The sequence below is a fragment of the Fundulus heteroclitus genome, chromosome 8 (genome assembly GCF_011125445.2).
Source record: "Fundulus heteroclitus isolate FHET01 chromosome 8, MU-UCD_Fhet_4.1, whole genome shotgun sequence".
Classification (NCBI taxonomy): domain Eukaryota; kingdom Metazoa; phylum Chordata; class Actinopteri; order Cyprinodontiformes; family Fundulidae; genus Fundulus; species Fundulus heteroclitus.
In genome coordinates, this window is record NC_046368.1 from 9606445 (window position 1) to 9626641 (window position 20197).

General features: G+C 41.0%; 1 protein-coding gene across 11 annotated transcripts in view; it reads right to left on the reverse strand.

Annotated features, from left to right (window-relative positions):
- vav2 (vav 2 guanine nucleotide exchange factor) overlaps positions 1-20197 on the reverse strand; it is a 275668-nt gene that overhangs the window by 182000 nt on the left and 73471 nt on the right. For all 11 annotated transcript variants that reach the window (XM_036140080.1, XM_036140078.1, XM_036140076.1 and 8 more), the window contains exon 2: positions 14285-14401. In XM_036140080.1, the coding sequence (XP_035995973.1) occupies positions 14285-14401 (117 nt within the window). The remainder of the gene's footprint in view (positions 1-14284; positions 14402-20197) is intronic.

Here is a 20197-nt window from a genome sequence, read left to right on the forward strand (position 1 = left end):
CCTGCTCAAAGCTACAAAAAAGTATGGATTTTATTTGTCCCTCTATCTCAGTCTTTCCCTTTTCTTTCCTCTTCTAATGCCGGTGTCTTCCTCCCTCCTTCTCAATGAGCCTGTAGAGAGCATCCAGTGGGAAACTAATTTCCGTTCTGCAAACCCATCTGCCTCCTCTTTGTCAGGCTTTCACCGTAATCTCCATAATGCATTCCCTGGCAGGGGGGCTGGTATATTTGTTTTGTCCCGGGTTGGGTGGGCCCTGGCTGGCTCTGGGACGACGAGCAGGTACGGACCCTCTAACCACTGGTAATTGAAGCCCTGGCAGATGGACCGCAGCATGGGGGGGGGTTACAAGGCAACGGCAGAGATTCACCTTGTATACAAGAAGCTCAGTGTTAGATCCACTGGCTATGTTGAAGGCACGAGTCACACGTCAAATAAAATAAACTACCACCGGTTCCGTGGTGACATTTCCATAACGGTACCCCCAATAAGGTTTTTAAACATTTAAAAATGCTCAAATTACTGCAGTGACGAGCATAGAGCAGCCTTGCCCTTCCCACACCTGGTACGCAAGAGCTGGTTAGCGGAATCACGACGTATCTCAGTGTTTAAAAAGCAACTTCTGGTTTAATTTCACTTTATATTATTCTTACTATTTTCAGGCTGTATGATGCCGTTTTCAGGCTGTATGATGCATTGAGTTAAACTGTGCTTCCTACTTGTTGCTGCACACTGCCGGTGAGCTGGCTGCATTGGGGCTCCTTCATGTAAGAAAGAGAAATTCAGCTGTTTTGGATGTGGTTCTCGCCATACTAAAAATTCAAACTCCAAAATGGCAAAAAATGCAATGAATTTCAATATGTCAAACATAACTTCATTGATTAAGGCAAAGCCAATAAGTAATCAAACATTGCAGCCCTTCTAATTTAAGTGTTTCTTCCGTGTTTGGGTAAACATTAGACAAGATAACATAACTGTACAAGTGTTAAGATTCTTTTTGAAAGTATGTAACGTTGATTCAGTCATGCCATTATTTTATTATCATTGCTTTAAGGTGAGCTTCCATTTACCTGTCAATTTGTTCATCATGTAAATACATTTTGCTACTACTGAGGGACAAATAATCATTCTGCACAAAAAGAAAATGTTTTAAATTAAAGATGGATCTGGTCCACACAAAAGGAGCTATACTATGCAAATGTATTCATAATTTCTGCCGTATTGGTGATTTTGCAATATGTATTTGCTTTGTTTTTTTATGTTATTTTACTATAATTATTATTATTTTGTGATTAGCACCAGCAGCAGGGTAGGTTTCTATGGGTTCCTATCTATTTCTGCTCGAATTGTCAGCTTCAGTCTGGCTTCAGTCTTATTATTAGCCACTTTAGCCTCCAAAAGCTTAACAACTTAACAGCAAAATAATGGAGGGGAGAAAACTGGTTTGCTTTGCTGCTTCTCTATTCATCCATATCACTACTAGCCGACAGAGCCGTCAGCTGATTAACATGTTTTGATTTATATTAATAAAAATACCCAGAAAAAGCAATATTAATATGTGATTCTCAACCAAATCTGAGATCAGGAATACAATAAAATACATTTTACTATAATAGTGTGCATGTCCCCCAAATATTGTGGGCATTCAGAAAAGTGGAGGAAACATTTCCCTTAGACTACACAGAAAAGGTGCGACATGAAGAGCTCTGCGTACCTGTTCCAATGCACCTGCCGTGAAATAAATGAACGAAAGCGCTGAGGAGGGAATCAGTTTAGTGGACACTACAGGGGACACTCATAACACCCGGCAAGCTGTTCCATCCCACACAATAAGAACTCTGTCTGGTACTTTTTTTATTACCCGTATCAAATTACTGTGTGCTACACCGCAAGTATGAAAAGTAGTAAAGGAAACATTTTTTACAGAGACTAGAAGTGGGAGATAGGGCCAAAAGAAAAGTGTAAGAATCAATTGGAATCCGGTGCCGATGGGTGGGGAACATCTCGGCCGCGCGATGAAGAATTCAGCAGGAGAGGCAAACAGAAGGAAGGAGGTGGATTAATAGAGGCCGTGAAAAACGAGTAAACTAAAACATCGCCCCATTATCAGTCTGTTGCCATCACACTTAACATTAGCCCGCGCAACTTTTTTTTTTTTTTAAACACATGCGGTGAGAAATGAGAGACCATTTCATCTATTCAGGCTAATTTCCATTTTACAGCCCTTTGATAAGAGGAATTGGAGAGCAACGACTCCAGTAGAGACTTTATGGCCTCAGCGTGTGTGTGTGTGTGTGTGTGTGTCACAGCGATGCGCTCCTATTGATGAACTGAACCGTATAAAAAGCAATGACAAATTTAATGGCTCCCATAGACAGTGCTGTCAATGTTCCGATTGAGTGAAGTGGTTATTTCCCCTTCCACGCTTTTGCATATCTGACACAGTAATTTTCTAGTCAGAGCAAGTGATAATACAGCATTTATGTGCTTGACTGAACCTTTTGTACTGATATGGAAAGATGCTCTTCAGTGACTCTAACAATGCAATTGAGGTATAGATGATTTTGTGCTTTTATTTTGCTGACGTAAAATTCAAAACCTGCTGTAGGAATTACTTTGTTTCTAATAAATTCCAGCCGGGGAAATATTTGGTCTGCTGACAGGAATGAAGTTCAGCAAGTGAATCTGTCAAAACCTTTGGCACCTGAAGTCCCAGAGAACGTTTTCATAGGTATACGGTTTTAACTTTACTCATTCGTTCACTAGCCGTGTTTCCATCAACTTTTTTTATGCACTTTTTGAAGTATTGCATAAGAAAAGGTCAACGGAAACAGCAAAGTTCGAAATTACTTTCTCAATTTCCCCAAAAGCTTTTTACGCTCACTTGAGGTGGTTTTTGGCTTCTCGGGAAAAGAGTTAATGCATAAAAAAAAGCATGAAATAGTGAAAGATTACAATAGGGATTTATACTTTGTAGTTTGGCTCTTTATAGAGACACCAACTTTATAACCTGTTAATGTCTCAGAACAGATTTTAGCTGATTAATTAGTCAGGCTATCGACTCCTGCTGCCAGCCTAGAGCTGTAGTTTTTAATCATAGTGTTGACTTTATTTTTTGAGTGCATGATTATTTCCAAACAACCAAATGTGTCTTTCTTTGTAAGAAAGACGAAAAGTCTTGCTGCCTTCTTTCAGTTCCGTCCAAAGCCACTTAATCTGTCATACAGCCGAAGAAAACCTGGGTCCCCCTCTGCTTCTCGTTGGCGTCTCATTAAAAGACCTTGAAAATAGAAGCAATATTATGTTATTTTTATTTTTTGTGGGGTTTTGAAACTAAATCCTTCAAAAACTTTGTTTTTCTGTTATCTTTGTCCTGGTACAAAGTACAATGGTACTGTCAAGCTCAGACAGACATAAAAATGGATGCTGAGACCTTCTGAGGTGGGTTATCCATGGAGAAGGGCTTTTATGCCTTAGAGAAAGATTTAAATGAACCCACCGTTGCTCTTTCTGGTGGCTGTCAATGGAGTTAGGTCCAGAGCAGAGTTGGCGAGTATGTGCAAAGTAGGAGAAAGCTCAAGCAACAATGGCAACAATTCAACATTTGACTCTCCATTAGCTCATCTTTCCAATCAGAAAATCATCTTTTGAAAAGGCTTTTTTTAGGTCAAATTTGTGGTTGCTACTACTAGCTACATGAGAGGACTGTTGCTACGTAACATTACAAATAAAGTGGTCCTTGTTGCAAAAATGTGAAAAACCAGCATCCAGGTTTTCTGTCCTCTCACAGGCCAACAAGTGTCCCTTTTAATATCAGTAGTCATAATTTTATGAAAGATCCCTGTATCAAAAAAAATGTATTTGAGTAATTCTAGTGTCAGACAGAAAGACTCGGTGTAGGACTTGATGTGAGTACAGCAGAGATCCTCCCAGATCTGCAGCCAACCCTTAATGACTGGCTGCAGTTCTGACAGTGAACACATGGTCCATTTTCACAGCGGGGAGCGAGACTGTCTGCCAGAGCTCCTCTCCTTGTCTGCACCTTTTTAAATACTACCGGTCCATTTCACCGTATCCCTGGGTAGAAATGACCAACAGTTCTACCTTCCTAATTACCACCGTTATTTCTCATTCGTTTCAGAAAATTAATCTGATCCGTATTTAGTTCTGTTCAAAAAAGCTGTTATTTAAGCTGATTTTATAAGTTATTAAGCTCTTCTTTTCATCTGTCTCCTAAAAAGCCCCTGTAATCTTTCTTATCATTAGTGTTATTATTGTCGTTATCATCACTTACTTTTACTATCAAAGAGGAGGGGAACAAAGACCAAGCATAACAAGGATATCAATAAATTACAAATATAGGTCAGTAAGTCCAGAATTTTACATACTTTTCTTCTATGCTGTTGCCAAATAGTCAATTTACCTCAATGGTAATAATCAATGCTAATAATAATGATAATAAAAGTTAAATCAATATTACATTTAGTAAGGGACAAAGTTGTCATCAGCTCGTTTTCATATATTTTCGCCACCATCAGAAAGAAGTGTTTGTACATGGTACACAATTTGAATCAAAACGGCCCATTCAGCTAATTTAAGCACAATACAGGAGCTGAGTGTGCCTGCATTTCAGCTTTCCATGCGAATAATTCCTGTACAGGCAAAAGCAAAAGAAAAAAAAAAATGAGAATGGATTTTTTTTTCCTTCTTTTATTCTCTTCACAACCCAGTGATTCCTAGGAGAATGTACCTGCCTATCACCTTTGCAAAGCTTGTAGGACCTCAGGATCAAAAAGCTGGGGGAGGGGAAATAATGAGCTGGCTGCAAGGATTTCACAGACTCTTGGCCCAGCGGGGGCTCTTCCCATTTATCCTCTGCCATTAGTGGCGCTACGCTGCAAATATGCCACCCCGACAACAGGGGAACTCCTTCCCGTGACTGACGCCTCCCGATCCAAAGGCTTGTGATCACACCTACGCAGCCTGTTTTGGTAGCACGCAGCAGAGAGGAGACACGTTAAGCTCTGGCCAGATCGTTTTGTCTCAGTTTTTCAGTTTCTCCAGTAGCAGAAAGTAGGATCAGAGTTAAACGGCCAATAAACAGCTTTTTATTAATCTCATCAGTTCTCTTTTCTTTTTCATTCTCCATTGATGGACTGAAATGGTTCGGGTGCTGAATGTTCACAATGGGGAAAGTAGCAGCGTGATAAAATGAGGAGATGAGGACAAAATAAAGACAGAACGTCTCCCGGTGGTAAAAAAGGTCATGACTAATCAGGTCACTGTGACCTATGACCTGAAGAAAAAAGCTGACACCTTCTGATTGTGATATTTAACAAGAGGAAGGCTGTTACCCTGATGTGATTCCTGTACACAAATTTACAATTTATAATCAGAAATGCTGAGTTTTTTTTTTTTTTTTTACTAATTATTACAATTTGCAAGAAAATATCCAAAACTATTCAGAAAACGTCACTAACTCTAGAGGCCAGTCGCTGTGTGAGTGCATTATAAAAGTATTTTTGTCTAATGAAGATTTCTATATGTTGTCATCTTACAACCATAAGCATCATTTATTTTGATTTTATGTGATAAGAGGAATTTAGATTTATGCAAAAACAACAATTAAAAAAATTAAGTATTTTTTATTGGTAATTCCCAGGGTCGCCCTTTGGACAGCCCTGATCTAAACCACGTCCTTCTTCTGGAAGGTGAACCTCCACCCCAGTCTCACGTTTTTACAGTCTCTACCAGGTTTTTTCTTCTAGGGTTAAACTTAGCTCCGTCCATCTCCCCGTTAACTTTGATTAGCTTGCCTATAGCCCTGCTGAAGAAAAGCCTCCCCTCAGCATCATGCTGCCCCAACCATGCGTCACTGAGGCGATGGTCGTTCAGGTGATTTCCAGAAATGTCGCCACCGTCCGTCACGTGTTTTCCACCTCAGTCAAGCCAACTGATCTGGTCGGTCTAGGCACATGTCACATGGGTGGTTGATGCAGATGAATGTTTAATCAGGGAAAATTTATTACACTTAAGTTAAAGTCTGACAGTAGAACATATTAGGTATAAAACAAAGTTTGTCTTTAAATAACCACATTCTCTTTAATTTCACAGGACCACATCTCGACAATGACTTTTACTCTAGTGCAGACTTCAGTGACTGTAAACCTTTAAGTTTTCAGTCAGTTTCCTACAGAAAATCTCCCCTTGTTCATATTTCATAGAGCAGTTAATGAAAAAATAGCAATATACTTTTCTATGACATTAGCTTTTCTTTAATTATAGTTTTTGTCCCTGGAGGACTTTTGACCTGCCGGAGACGAAGAGTTTTAGACACCCCTGGTTTAGGCAGATAAGACTAGCCACCGCTCCACCAGATCGTCTAATTTTTGTTGCTCTAAAGGCAAACTCCAGCTCAAAGAGTCAACACTGCAGGCATTCCTGAGCCCCTTCCCCAGACGGCAAACCCACCCCTGCCCTGCAGCCACCTGTTTCCATGGCTATCACCGTATCGAGCTGCTGTGGTTGAAGCACTGCAGGGGTGTTTGAAGGGGGTCTAAAAAGACAGGAAAGAATGGAAGGGAGGGAGGGGGGGGGTCTCCCATTTATAATTCATGCCAGGAGAAATATCATCAGCGCTGTGCCGTTTTGGAATGAATTATTGATTTTGTCTTGGAAGCTTTATGTAAAAACTTGCAGATGGGGGAGGTCCTGATGGACGGCTAAGTGAAGTACAGGGGCAGAGGGATGGAAATGGCAGCCCCACAACTACTTGGGAGAGCCAAGGAGGGAGTGTCCTGAGTCAAGGTGATAAATCATCCCCTCAGAGATGAAACAAAACTGCTGGGGAGTCGAGCCAAAGCAGGATTCTTTTAAGGAAACACAGCAAAATCTCAGCACATTTGCGGTTATGTTATATTTCACTGCCACGATTTCTTCTGGTGTTTGCAGAACGCGCACAAAAGCACAACGGCAGTAGATTAGCAATAAGACTTGCTGACATTTCATATGTAAACACGTCTACCTGCTTCGGACAAACGTAAACACGTTACACAATACATCTCAAAACACTTAACCCTCCATAAAAGGCCAGATAAGCATCCACTTAAAAAGCCACTCAGGTAGCGACGGTGAAGGACTGCTGCTGAGGAGGTGGCCGCTAATGGAAGGGGACGGATTCATCTGAGACGCCGACCCCCGGCAGCTTGACCCCTGAACCTTCCCCCTCCATCACGTCCGGCGAAAAGATCGCTACCTTTCCTCCGGCTATGGGAGTCAACGGCAACACCTCCATAACCCGAACACCTCAGCTCTGCATGAACGTTTGAACGTGACAAAACGACATCCAGGTGTTGTTATTTTTGCTGAGACCCTTCTGTCTCCCACTACCTGCACCGGGTCGAGGGGGCACCCCAGGACACCGCTGTCCTCCCTCATGAGCTCATCTAAACTCCGCCCCTCTGATAGGGCAGGGCGATATGGATTAAAAAATAAATCTCCGATTTTATCATACCAAATCCGATTAATCGATTTTTTCCTCCTTTTTGTTTCATAAAAAGAAATTAAAGAAATTATTTTAAAACCTTGCTTTTTATTTCAAGCATTTCGTCTGGGAGTTGACCTGAATTCAAAGTGCAACTAAAAACAAGCTGTGAAACATGCTTGTAAAACAAGATGGCAGCCGTGCCGTTATAAACAATGAAAATATAACAAAACATTTGCTGCTAGTGGTTTTACACATTGAGCTAAGAACAGGCTTCACTGCACTTGTGAACTTCAAACTAAGTTGAAAAAAAGTAAATAAGTAAATGAAGTACCTTGTATTATGGTAAAAAAAAAAGTTTCCACTTAACAATATTTTGACAATATATTTGCCTAAACATATATTCAGCATCACATGCTGTTCTCTTCATGGAAACCCAATGAGTGTATTGGCAAAATAAAATCCAGATTTTCCAAAAATGAAATCTTAAAGAATTGTAAATTCGAATTAATCGATTAAATCGATTTATCGCCCAGCTCTACCCTCAGATGGCTGATGCCACCACGGAGTGGGGAAAAAGGTCTTCAGGAGCTTCTGCTGCACTCCAAATGATCTCAGCCTCCACAGCAGGCAGAGTCTGCTCCGACTCTTTAGACACCTAAACTGGATGTTGGGCTAAAAAACAAACAGCAAATACTTTATTTAGTGTTTTTGCACGAAAAGGCAATATTTTTATACTTTATAAGTTCACAGAATCTCGTTCTAAGAACTCATCCTTTATGACGTCTCACGTGGCAAGCAACAGCCCGGCAGACGAAAATAAAAGGCCGCGTGCGGCTGAGGCTAAAACATGCAGGCGGACGGAGGCAGAGGCACGTTCCAGATGTTGGAACCTCTGGGCGTGGACACTAAAGAGCCGGCTATTTTCGGCCACAGAGCGCAGGGAAGGAAATGAAAAGGAGCAGAGTTCAGCGTGCACGGATTGCGGGGCGGCCGGAGAGGGTAATCAAACACCGCCGTCCAATGGCAATCACGTCGCCCCGACACAATAGTGGCTCGCCTGCCCGCTGGCTTGGTCTCAGCACACCGCCCTCTCTCTCTCTCCCTCTCTCTCTCTTGTGGAGAGTGGTGTGAGATGAATGAGCGGGAAGTGGAGGACAGTGAGGAACGGGAGGAGATGGATGGGGAAATAGAGAAGGAGAGAAAAGCCGCTGAAATGGGAGCGGTTGGGACAAATTAAATCTGGAGGGGGGGGCGGTGTTGTTTCAACTGAGCTGCCGTTATGTTAGGACGCACTGCCTGTTCGAAGGAGTGTTTTTGAGGGTTTGACAACAGACTGGTGTGAGATGAGCTGTGATGCAGGGCAAATTAGTGGAACAGTACCAAAAAGCTGCTCCTTGGGAAGATCTATTTGCAGAAATAGCTTTAAATGTGTAAGTTATTTCCTAAAATCACTATGCCCTGTGAAAGTATTAACACTATTTAGACTATTTCACTTTTCAACCACAAACCTGAATGGTATAATAAGGATTTTATGTTACAAGCTATTGTTGCGTACATGTTGCATGTATCCAACCCCCCCAACTCAGGAGTTTGTAGAACCACCTTCCATTGTGACCACAGCTGCAAGATTTTGCAGTATATCTCAACCAGTTTTGCACCTTTAGAGACAAAAATGGCTAAATGTGAGTCAGAAAGGATGGTAAGCAGTTAGGCCAGTCAAACACATGAAAATGCAACAATTTAATTTATTCCCTTGTAGCTCAACTTTAACCAGCTTCCCTGTCCCTGCTAAAGAAAAGCATCCCCACAGCATGACGCTAGCACCGCCATCTTTCACTGTGGATGTGCAGTATTACTTTTTGACCACAAGGGCTAAATCCTGGTCTAATGTGTCCAAAAACAACACTCCGTGTGCCTTTCTTCTGACATTTGCCTTTTTCTTGCCACTCTTTGAATGCAGGCTATATTTATGGAGTGAACAGCTACTATTTGTCATATTGGCAGATTCTCCCACCCGAGCTCTGGATGTCTGGAGCTCCTCCAATGTAACCATGAGCCTCTCGACTGCTTCTTTGATTGATGCTCTCCTTGTCTGGCCTGTAAGGTTAGATTGATGGACACGTCTCAATCTAATCAAGTAATCTTTCTATAATTTTGCATGATCTAATCAAAGCATGATGCTACCATAACCATGTTTTACCATGGTGGGATCAGGGTGATGTGTTGAGGTTAGTTGTCCAACGCACAGAGCGTTTTGCATATTTACGAATTAGATATTATTTTCCTTTCCCCCCTCATTATGCACTACTTTGTGTCAGTCCACCACATTATGCCTTCAGTAAAATGTTGCAGACCTGTAAGCTAAGGAGAACGTATTTGCAAGATAGTGCTTTTCATTTGCTGCAAATCTTGCCCTCCATACCATAAATACCATAAAATATTTTCTGCCAAGCAGCCTCTGTTTTCCATTCCAACCCAGAGCACAAATAAAATCAATTCACCTTGACACGGTATCATCGAGTCGGTGAGCACCACTTTGAGGGCGCGGACAGTTGACGAGTCGGTCGCGTCTCTAAGGCTGCTCTGCTGGGATGCAAACGGATGCATTTCCAACAAACAATGCAACTTCCTTTAATGAAGACGGCAAATCCGTCAGAGAGCTTCCTTCCTCCGCCGCCGCTCACAGACAGAAAATTACCAAACTGTTGATAGACGCTTAACAGGTGCGGGCTAATTATGCTAATCATGGCAACAGCCAAATAAACTGATTGCCATGTTCATTTAAATGACAGCAATGTTCCTTTGGTGGCTAATTAAAATAGGTTGGGAGGCAGGAAACGAGGCGGCTGTGTTTGGAGAGGAGCGAGGGGAGGGGTTTAAATAAAAGCCTTCTCCGGGGTCTCCTGTTTTAAGCTGTATTTCATTGGTTTAATGATGTCATAATGAATTTCTAATGATGGGGGAAGGGTTAAGGTGAAAGATGAGACGAGTGGTGAAGCGGGCACGAAAACCATAGATTTTACATCTGCAGAAAGAGGGCTAACAAGGGAGCCGGTGTTCATGCTAATGCAACGTAATGAAAATAAAAATTAGTAGAGGACATCGAGCAGGTTATGTGCTCCATCTGGTTTAGTACTAGCCCAATGGGAAGGCAAAAGGGAGGGTTTGGAGGCGCAATTACTTTTTATCAGCGCAGCGGCTTGACAGCCTTGGTCTCCCTTTTCCCGGTGACCGGGGAAAAGGCATCATTAGAGGAACCGCAGGCCAGGGGGGGTGGACTTCTGGGTCCCCCGGAGGTGTGAAAGGTGAATAGAGGGCCGATTAATGTTTATAGAAGTAGTAGAAAAAAAAGATCACCTTATCAGCCAAGTCTCTCGTTTCTTTCACACTCTCATCTGCTCTCTACTACTACTTGGTTTTCAAGCACACTTCACTTTTCATTTTGATCAATATATATAAGGTTAAACCATTTAAAAAAATATAATAATAATACTTGGGAAAAATACTTCATCTTCATAGTAGAAAATCTTGACAAATTTGTAAAGAACTCAAAGGGAGTCTGTTGTTAAAAGCAAATACATCTTCTCTCCTCGTGTTTAAATAAGCAATTTCTTCCGAACTCATATTTGACTGTGTATTTTAACCAAGGCATGGGTTGGTTAGTAGGATTAGGGTACAACAGAGGATATCCCGGAAAGTTAAGGTTTCAAAAAGGGCGCACAACCCAGACATTTCCTGGTGATGCAAACTTTCAGTTTATTTATGTTTTGACCAGTCCATTCAGATTTGAGTTTCTTTTCATTTTAAAGATCATAACAAGTGAGTAAAAAAATGTGTCAAATTTTGCTGATTGAGGTAATGGCTTTGAAAACAACAGAAATGCAACGATATGAAGATTATCTCTTAATCTGCATCCATAACCTTTATAATGTTTAAGTAGCTGCAGCTCCAAAGACCATTACATGTCTGTAAATGTGTCTCAGGTCAGATAGCCTGACTAAAAAGTTTGCTAATAGGAGCTTGTTTTGCTAGCGTTGAGTAACAAGGAGCACAGCTGCAACATGTGCGTTTTTCTGCACAACAAGCAATTGAAAACTATTTTTGCCTATATATATTAACCTCAGCAGGAATTATTGTTATTTTTCTGTGTTAAATAAAACCTATTAGATGATGCTATATCATTTTTTTACAACAGTGATACCTTCACTCCAGGCTATCACACAATATGACTCTCCTGTAGGCCCATTGGAAAATACCAATCAGTTAGTAACACTGACAGACAATTTCTAAAGGTATCCTAGAGTGTTTGGTGCACAGACATGGTGAGTAGATGCTCAGACCGGTTGGGTATTGAGGTATGATCGCAATGTCGAGGGGTGTTGGAGGTTTAAAGTGGCGGTAGAGTCAGCCTACTGCCGTTATTCCTCTTGGTTGCCAAAGAAGGTCACTGGGAGACATGAAGAATCTGCTGAAGGCCCAAGCCAAAAAAATCAATTAGTAACAATATGACCACTAATGTTGCGCAAGTACTGAATTTTATATCTTAATCAGAATTTATAAAGAGTGTCTGATACAAAGACTTCATAAAAAAAGCATGATACTGCAAAACCATAGTTTTGCAAAAACCTCTCCGTTGTTTTCTTTGGAGAGAAGGATCTAAGGGTTGCGTTAACTATTACTGTCACCAATGACAATCTGATAAAAGCTCCATCAAAAGCAGAGCTAAAAAGTCAGGGATCTCAAGGGGCCTAGTGTGATTAAATTCAAATTGACTCTACAGTAAACTTGTTCCTTATGTTTTCTGACTTGCTTTTCTTCAAATCTCGCCCTTGTTTCACTCTTATTGATCAGAATATGTTTCGTTTCTTGCTGATGGATGCATCCACAGAGAAAAAAAAAAAAAAAAGAAATACGTGCTGAGGTGACGCCGAGAACAAAGAGGTGCAGGAATGAAAAGACCTACCTTTAGTCTCTGTTTCTGAGGAATTCTTACCATTTAAATGTGTGCTACATCACAGGGATCTACTCTGTTCAATATATTATAATGTGATGTTTGGCCTTAATGGAAAATCAATGGTGAGACAAGCCCGCCACTGCTGAGACCATACTAAAGCAATTTCTAAATTGACATATGGAGGGCCTGTGTGATTGATTCTGACTGCTGTTGGATTTTCATACCATTCACTGCGAGCTCATTGACTGTCAGACGCTGTCTTGTGGTTTATCTACAAACTGCCAAGTGAGTCCTCGTCTCCTTTTTCTTCTCCCTCATCGTTTTTCTGCTCCTTATTCGTCTCAGTGCATGCTCCGGAGAGTTGATAAGTTTGGATTACAACAGATATGTTTGATAAATGAGCAAACGACTTTCCACAAATAACAGAAGCTAGCAGTTTATTCATACTTGAGCCCACTCGCTTTAATAGAAACACATGCTCGTTCAGATGAAACGGTGCATTATTAACGTTCCCAGCTGCATGGGCTGTCATCATGAATTTAATGACATCACGCCATTACGACCAGCGTACAACCTGAGAGAGGTTCTCACCTTGTAACCCAGCCGTCTGTGTGGTTGGGGGAAAAAAAAGGATTAGAAAAGTGAGAGAAACACTTGTGCTTTTAGCTGAAGCCAGCAGGAAATGCTTTTCCTGGATTACAGACCAATCTCTTTCTTTGTTATTTGCCCAGTTCTGCAGATGTATAACAGAAACAATGTCTCAAGCTCCATTTAAGTCTTTGACCCTACACAGAATTTATTTCGCTTTCTTAACTCCTTTGGACCTGATGCCATATGGAGATACTGATGTCAATGTGCAGACAAGGCCTTAGTAAAACATGCAATACATCCAACACAGACAATGGGAAACCAACCATCCATCCGTTCATCCATCCGAAAATATGCTCCTATCCTCCATCCTATGCCCCCATTCTTCTTTGCATTCATCTATCCATCTAACTATTCACATGTTATCAACCCATGAAAAAAAATCACTATTTCTTACATTCTTACACATGGCGTGTTAGGACCTTTGAGCCAGGGTTAAGCTAAGGAGACAATTTTGGCCCAGGTGACAAAAACTTTGGACACCCTTAACTCAAGGGAAAATTAGTCAAATGAATAAATGTGGGGGAAAAAATATCCTACTAAGAAAGTTTAACTTTATTTCAAGTTATTAAGTTTCACTATAATCGACAGGAGGCGTGCATTTAAAATGACTTTGTCAAAAAAGATCAAAGTATTATTTTCATGCACCATTATTATTTATTTTGCCTCCTAACATTTAGGTTTTTTTTGCTTTTCAGTTGTAATGCACAGGATTAGATCCCATTAAAGGTATGAAATGAGTTTGCATGGCCTTATTTTTACATCCCTGTTACTCAGTGGGATGAGCTGACCCTCGGGTGTTACATTAAACGCTCATCCAAGCTCTCAGCCCCACATCAGGGGTTAATGCAACAGAGGGCTTTGGGTCAGAACTACCTTTAAACTCATGCAAGGCACAAAGGGATGCTTTGGCTGCACTTTAGATGAACTCACACGTGCCAGTACTTTTTCATACACACGTATCCAACACTTAAGTAAAGCCCAAACATTCTTCTCGGAATCCTCTGTAACATCTGTGAATCAATGGAATAACTGCAAGTCTCAGTCTCATAAGACACTGGGAAATCTACAAGCAGCCAGTCCGTCTAGACCAACCACATGGTAAGTTGGACATCAGCCTTCTGAAATTACAACGCACAACAAACAGAGCGTGTCGGGTGACTTAGAAATCCCAACAAAGATCTACCAGAAACACTCACCTTGCCGAAGTCCCTGACATCAAAAAGGTCGAACGGGTCGAAAAGTTCACTGTTCCTCAAGGCGAACTTGTCGTGGCACACTTTTAGAAATGTCCGGATGTTCTTCAGACACAGGAACTACAAAGAGAGAAAGAAAATAGAGACGAAACAGCATAAGCGCGTGCATAAAACTGAACGAAAACTGTCAGAACTGGTTTCGTTGAAAGCATTCAGCTTTATCTTAAAAAACAGACAATGGAAATCCTTCTAACAGCACCTCTGTTTTAAATCTTAAATGTTATATTTTCACTGCAACAATAACTTCTGCATTTTATCTGTCAGATTGCTCACAATGCATCGATTTTATTGGTTGTTTGGTTATTTTATGGCTGTCTTGTCCACCATGACATGTCCTGCAGCCTCTCTTTGGTCAGGTCACCGTTGTGAAAGAGGTCTTGATCTCAATGGGTCTTTTATCCAGTTAAATAAAGGTTTAATGGGGGAAAAAAAGCATCTTCATCAGGTGATTCTCGCAACAGTGAATTTTTCATGCCTGTGCTGTAACAGCATGATTAATCTAGAGGAACATTTAGCAACTTGTTCCACCAGTCGGGCTCGAATTTACCAGCAATCCCGCGGCGTTCTTGAGTATATTTGGTTCTTAATTTAAAGATGAAGCTGCCTGGTGGACGATCTGTTCCCTGTGTATGAATTATTACTCAGCACAAGCATGTGCTTAGGAGCTTTAAGCAAAGTTTGATGCTGAAAAGCTCGATCATAGCCTCATCTGAGCAAAGCACACAGCTCACCTTCAGGTCCCTCAAGGGTTTAGCAAACTCCAGATTACGTTTGGATGGATTCAGTTTAGAACGTTTTGTACAATCCATCTCGTTGTGTGTGTCAGGCGCAAAGATAAACCCTGGGCTTCGTCCAGCATTGTTCGTCCCCCTTCCACTTGTGTTTAAAGTTTTGCATCATTTCTGTAGCTTTGACCAGGTTCAGGCAAGTCTCCATTTCTGGACTGAACACCAATCTCCCTAACTGAAACGGCATGCCCTCAAAGTCAAATTTATTTCTATAGTACACTTAAAAACAACAAGAGTTGACCAAAGTGCTTGAACGTTACCCCAACAATCATAAAATAGCAGACAGATAAAACTGTAATAAGCAGGGATGCACTGATATGAAAAATTGGGCTGATATCAATAGCCGATATTTATAGCGCCAGTGTGTGTGTTTGTGTGTTGGTCGAATCTTTTTAAGGGTGTACCGACTGAAAAACCTTGCTAACTTTTAAAACACAAAATTAAGACAAAAAAAATGACACAAATGGATTTCCCCATTAAATAAATTGTTATTTTGGTACATTTCTCAAGGTTAGATCATACAGCTACAAAAAAGAACAATTATTTTAAGGCTTTATAACCCATAAATGAAGAGGGTTCTACACCCTACGTCATTGTTAATTCCTGACTGTATGTATGTATGTAATATTCTCTTTATTGACATTATGCTGAGCCGATTCAAATACCTGAAACTACGGCGACTGAGCGTGATGAAGGGAATCTCAGCAACAGAGCCAAACTGATGAGCTGGCCCGGTCAATTTAACAGACAAAATGAATTCAGTGTAGCACAAGATGTGCCTTTTCATCACAAGCAGCAGGACTAAAGCATGTGTGAACTGGAGGCAGACGATCTTTATAGGGGTTACAGTCAATGACACTTTTCTGGTCCAAATACCGAGCCCTCGGTGCTTAAAAGAGCAAGAGCATAGACCGATTACAGCAGTGTTGTAGTATAATTTATAATCAAAGCTGGACTCCCATCTCTGATCTTTCTGTATGTGAAGAAACCATTACCTAGCATGCAAATTCCCACCCTGCTTTCCTTTGCGCTCTCTGTTCTGTGTGTGGCGAGAGACTGCACTCACACGGGATTTGAGGCAAAGAGTCTTTAAGGATGAAAATGCTTGATTGCCTCTACTGTGCTGAAGGCTTTGACCACATACTTCATCTATGTAATGGCTGTTGCGTAAGACTAGCGCAACAGCCAGCAGCCTTACATTTGAAGGCGGGTTAATGCTAGAAAGCAATCAAGGCAGCAACCATGGTGCCAGAAGGTGCACAGGTACAGTTTCGGTCCGCTTTCCCTCACCCTAGGACCCCACCTGCTGCTGTCAGCTGTCAGTCAGTTGTGTACGACGAGATAAAACCTACAGAACCGAGACGCTACGTTAACGTCACTGCTGGCAAAAACACAAGCTACCAAACGGGCGTCACTCATTGATGTTTTTAGGATAACGACAATACAAAGTATTATAATTGACTTTAATAATGGTCAAATGACCACAGTCTACTGGATGCTGTGTACCATAGCTGAACTGCCCACGTAACTACCAGAAGTCAGCTCATTTTATCACAAAATGGCCAAGAGGCAGCTGGAATTGGACCCATTTTTCTCTGTTTGCAGGACAACTGCTATACCTACTGAGCCACAACCCCCGCCCGCTTTACCTGTCAGCATGACAGCAGTGGTACGATTCTCCCCCTGGGGTATCCACAAACTCCTAAGTGTTGATAAAAACAATACTTCTGATATATTCTAGTTATTGTGTAGGCAACGCATACTGGGCATGGGGCCTATTGGTCAACCAAAAATTGGAAATGCTGTATAGTGCTATTTATGTCACTGTCAATAGAACTTTTATCACGCCGGAGGGAAAGAAAACTAATAAAAACAAACACAGAGGGGAAAAAAAAACTGGAGTACTTGCCTTTATTTATGAGTTTTAAACTGCTACTTTTCAAAATTCCCGCAGCAGCTGGCTGTGTGGCAGTGCAAATATTAACTTTTTTATTCTATAATCTTTTACTGTACCTAACAGTGCTACTGCCACTACTATCTTAGTTAGCATTGGTGTTGGCGCTGTTGCTAAACGAAGAAGACTCAGTGGTGGCTATGTGTATGAATTTGGGTGCTTATGACGAAGCAAAGCAGCTGCAAAATGTTAGTTACTAACAGAAAGGTTTAATGGAGTACAGCAAAATATGCTCTGTTTGTTATGGAAATTGCTCCATTTGGGAATATTTCCAACTTTTTGGAAATTTCAAGATTTAAGGTAAGGTTCTACTTTCTCAGAATAGACACAGATATTTCTATTTTAGCTACGCTAACTGTGCGAATTGCTAACATAAGATGCTACATATATCAGTTTTCTCAAGTTTTAAAACTTGTTTCACAGTGACTCAGAAATAATACTTGGCCATTCACAGCCGTAAGGCTAGAAAAACATATGTGGAGTATTGTTCTTATTTCTTATATTATAGCCCCTAACTAGTAATGGGAATCAGTTAAGCAGATGAAAACATTACAAATACTGTGATGTTGGCTCAGATGAGTGCACCTGTTGTTTTTTTTTCTTTTTTTTTTTCTTTTTTTTTAGTTCAGTAAAGTTCCTGTTGCATAAAGCTGCTACAAATGATTACCCAGATCCCCACCCAGCAAGCTATTAGCTGTCATAAATTAGTTGAATGCCTGTCAACAAACTCAATCCTGTTCAGTCAGTTATTATGCATGTCTGCATCAAAATAAGAATTGCAGTTAATACATATTAAATGTCATAAATAGCAACAAAAAATAAATAAATTGTAATGTGATTTCTACATGCAATGACGTAGAAAAGGTGGGAGAGATTTGTTTTTGTTTTTCAACACAGAATACATTGGATTAGGTTATGCTTCATATAAAACTAGAATATTTTTATAAGTTTTAGCTCAAGGTTACCAGAACCAGAATCTCAATGCACTCTATTCCTGGTGAACGCTGCTCTCCATTAAACTTTCCAGATGCCTGATGAGACAAATTGTTTATGTTCCTACAACTGACTTTCGGAGGTAACGTCTACCCTCAGACTGATGTCCTAATTATCTTTCGGAAAGCGAAAATCCGGCTCAGTGCTGCCACGGTTGTTCTTGGTTTGCCTGGTCTTTTGTAGCATTTCTGTTAGCCCCTACGGGCCGCACCTGAGAGCCCCGCCGATTCATTCTCATTCACATGAGCACCTCATCTCAGTCTCAGTGTCACGGGTGCGAACCCCATAAGAGAGCCACACAGACTAGGAAAAAGAACCGCCATTGGTCGGCTTGCCAAAGTGACATTTGCAGTTCAGCGGCGGAGGTTATCGTGCCTGCAGATCCACTTGTGCTGCAGGGGGAGGGAAAAAAAAAAAAGAAGAAGAAGAAGAAAAAAAAAAAACTTATTTTCCCAGCCCTGATATGAAAAGGTAACATTTGCTGGAGAGGGCTGCAGACGAGAGAGAAAGGTTCTCTGCAGATACGGATCAGGGGAGGGAAGATATGTCTGACATTCTAATGAATGTTTGGCAATTCGAAAGCACTGGTAGGGTTAGGCAGAAAAGGCAATGATCCGAGCAATAAATAAATAATATTCAAAAGAGAGACATTTTCATGTAGTGCGCTAAGGGCGAGTGCACCTGAGAATAAACTGTAATATGGTCATCTCCTCCTCAGGCTGAGGCTGCCTGCAGCATAATCAGTCTGGAATAACCTTACACATTCTGGCGGCTACAATTAGCCGTTCTACCTGCTGAAAATAAGGCTCACAAAGGGAAGAGCTGTGGAAACCGTCATATACATGCTGCAGGACCATCGTCTGAACATTTAACAAAGAAAAGGATCTGTTTCAAGTCATTCAGTGCACAAATCTGGAAGACTTGGGATGATTAATGTGAGGATTTGTTGCTTTTATTTAATTTGGTGCTAATGAACGAGCAGATCTAATTTTCCGGGGGTTTGTTTTTTATGCCCGTCAGCTATATTAAATGAAAACAACACTCCACCATCCATTTAATTCCCCTGTTTTGGAGGTGAAAAATGGACCAGATGAAAAACCGGTAATGTTAAGAGTCTGGATCACTGTTAGGCAAATTGCAAATAAAGTTTTCTTTACTCGTGCTTTGTGGAACATCTAAGATGTAAAATGACTTGAAAGATGATACCTGCCTATAAAAAAGCAATATATACTCACCTGTTATTGTTGTGACATGCAACATCAGACAACCAGCTATCATATGTCTTGGGTTTTGCAGATGGTGTTAAATCTGCAAAACTAATACCTGAGTTCAGGCGGGCTGCTGAATGCAAACTACTCGAATGCATGTGATCCATTTAAAAAACAAACAAAGGCCAAGTCTATAAAAAGCAAAGGCTTTTCCCTGTTTGCTGCTCTGTAGTGTAAGTTCACACAATGCCAAGTTGGAAAGATGACAGCAATGACCTTAGCGCAACAACTATTGCTCCACACCAATCTGGTAGGAGTTGTTGGGCCAGTGCCAAACCATTTTACGCTCATCATTCTAAAGTTTGAAGGATTATTCGCCGATGGAAAGCATTCAGCGAGTTGCCAATCTTCCCAGGAATGAACCTAACCGCTAATTCCCTCTAAGGTCAGGCTGCACAATTCAGAGGAACTGCAAACTGCAAATCCAGGAATCTCCATGCCTCAGTTAGCATGACAAATTTTAAAGTTTATTGACAGGGAAAGAGAAGAAGGCCAACTGCCAAGTTGGTCTGCCAAGAGAGGTTATGATTTTTATTCTATTTAATTATCCATTGCTTAGCCAGAAACTCCATTAGGATCACAATTATTCCTGCTATCCTGGACACCAGAAATAAATTTGCACCACAAATTGCTTTGTGAGCCAAAAGTATTCCAGAGTTAAATTTTAGTCCACATGACCAAAGCACACAGGTCATGTTAACACAATGCCATAAGGTAATGACATCAGGAAGTAGGAATTATCATGGAGCATTCCTTTGAAAAGGGTTACAAACTAGTGGAGCTCCACCATTATAGAGTGAAGGATTATTTACAAGTGGTAAACATTTAGGTCAGCTGGCCAACCTTCCCAGAA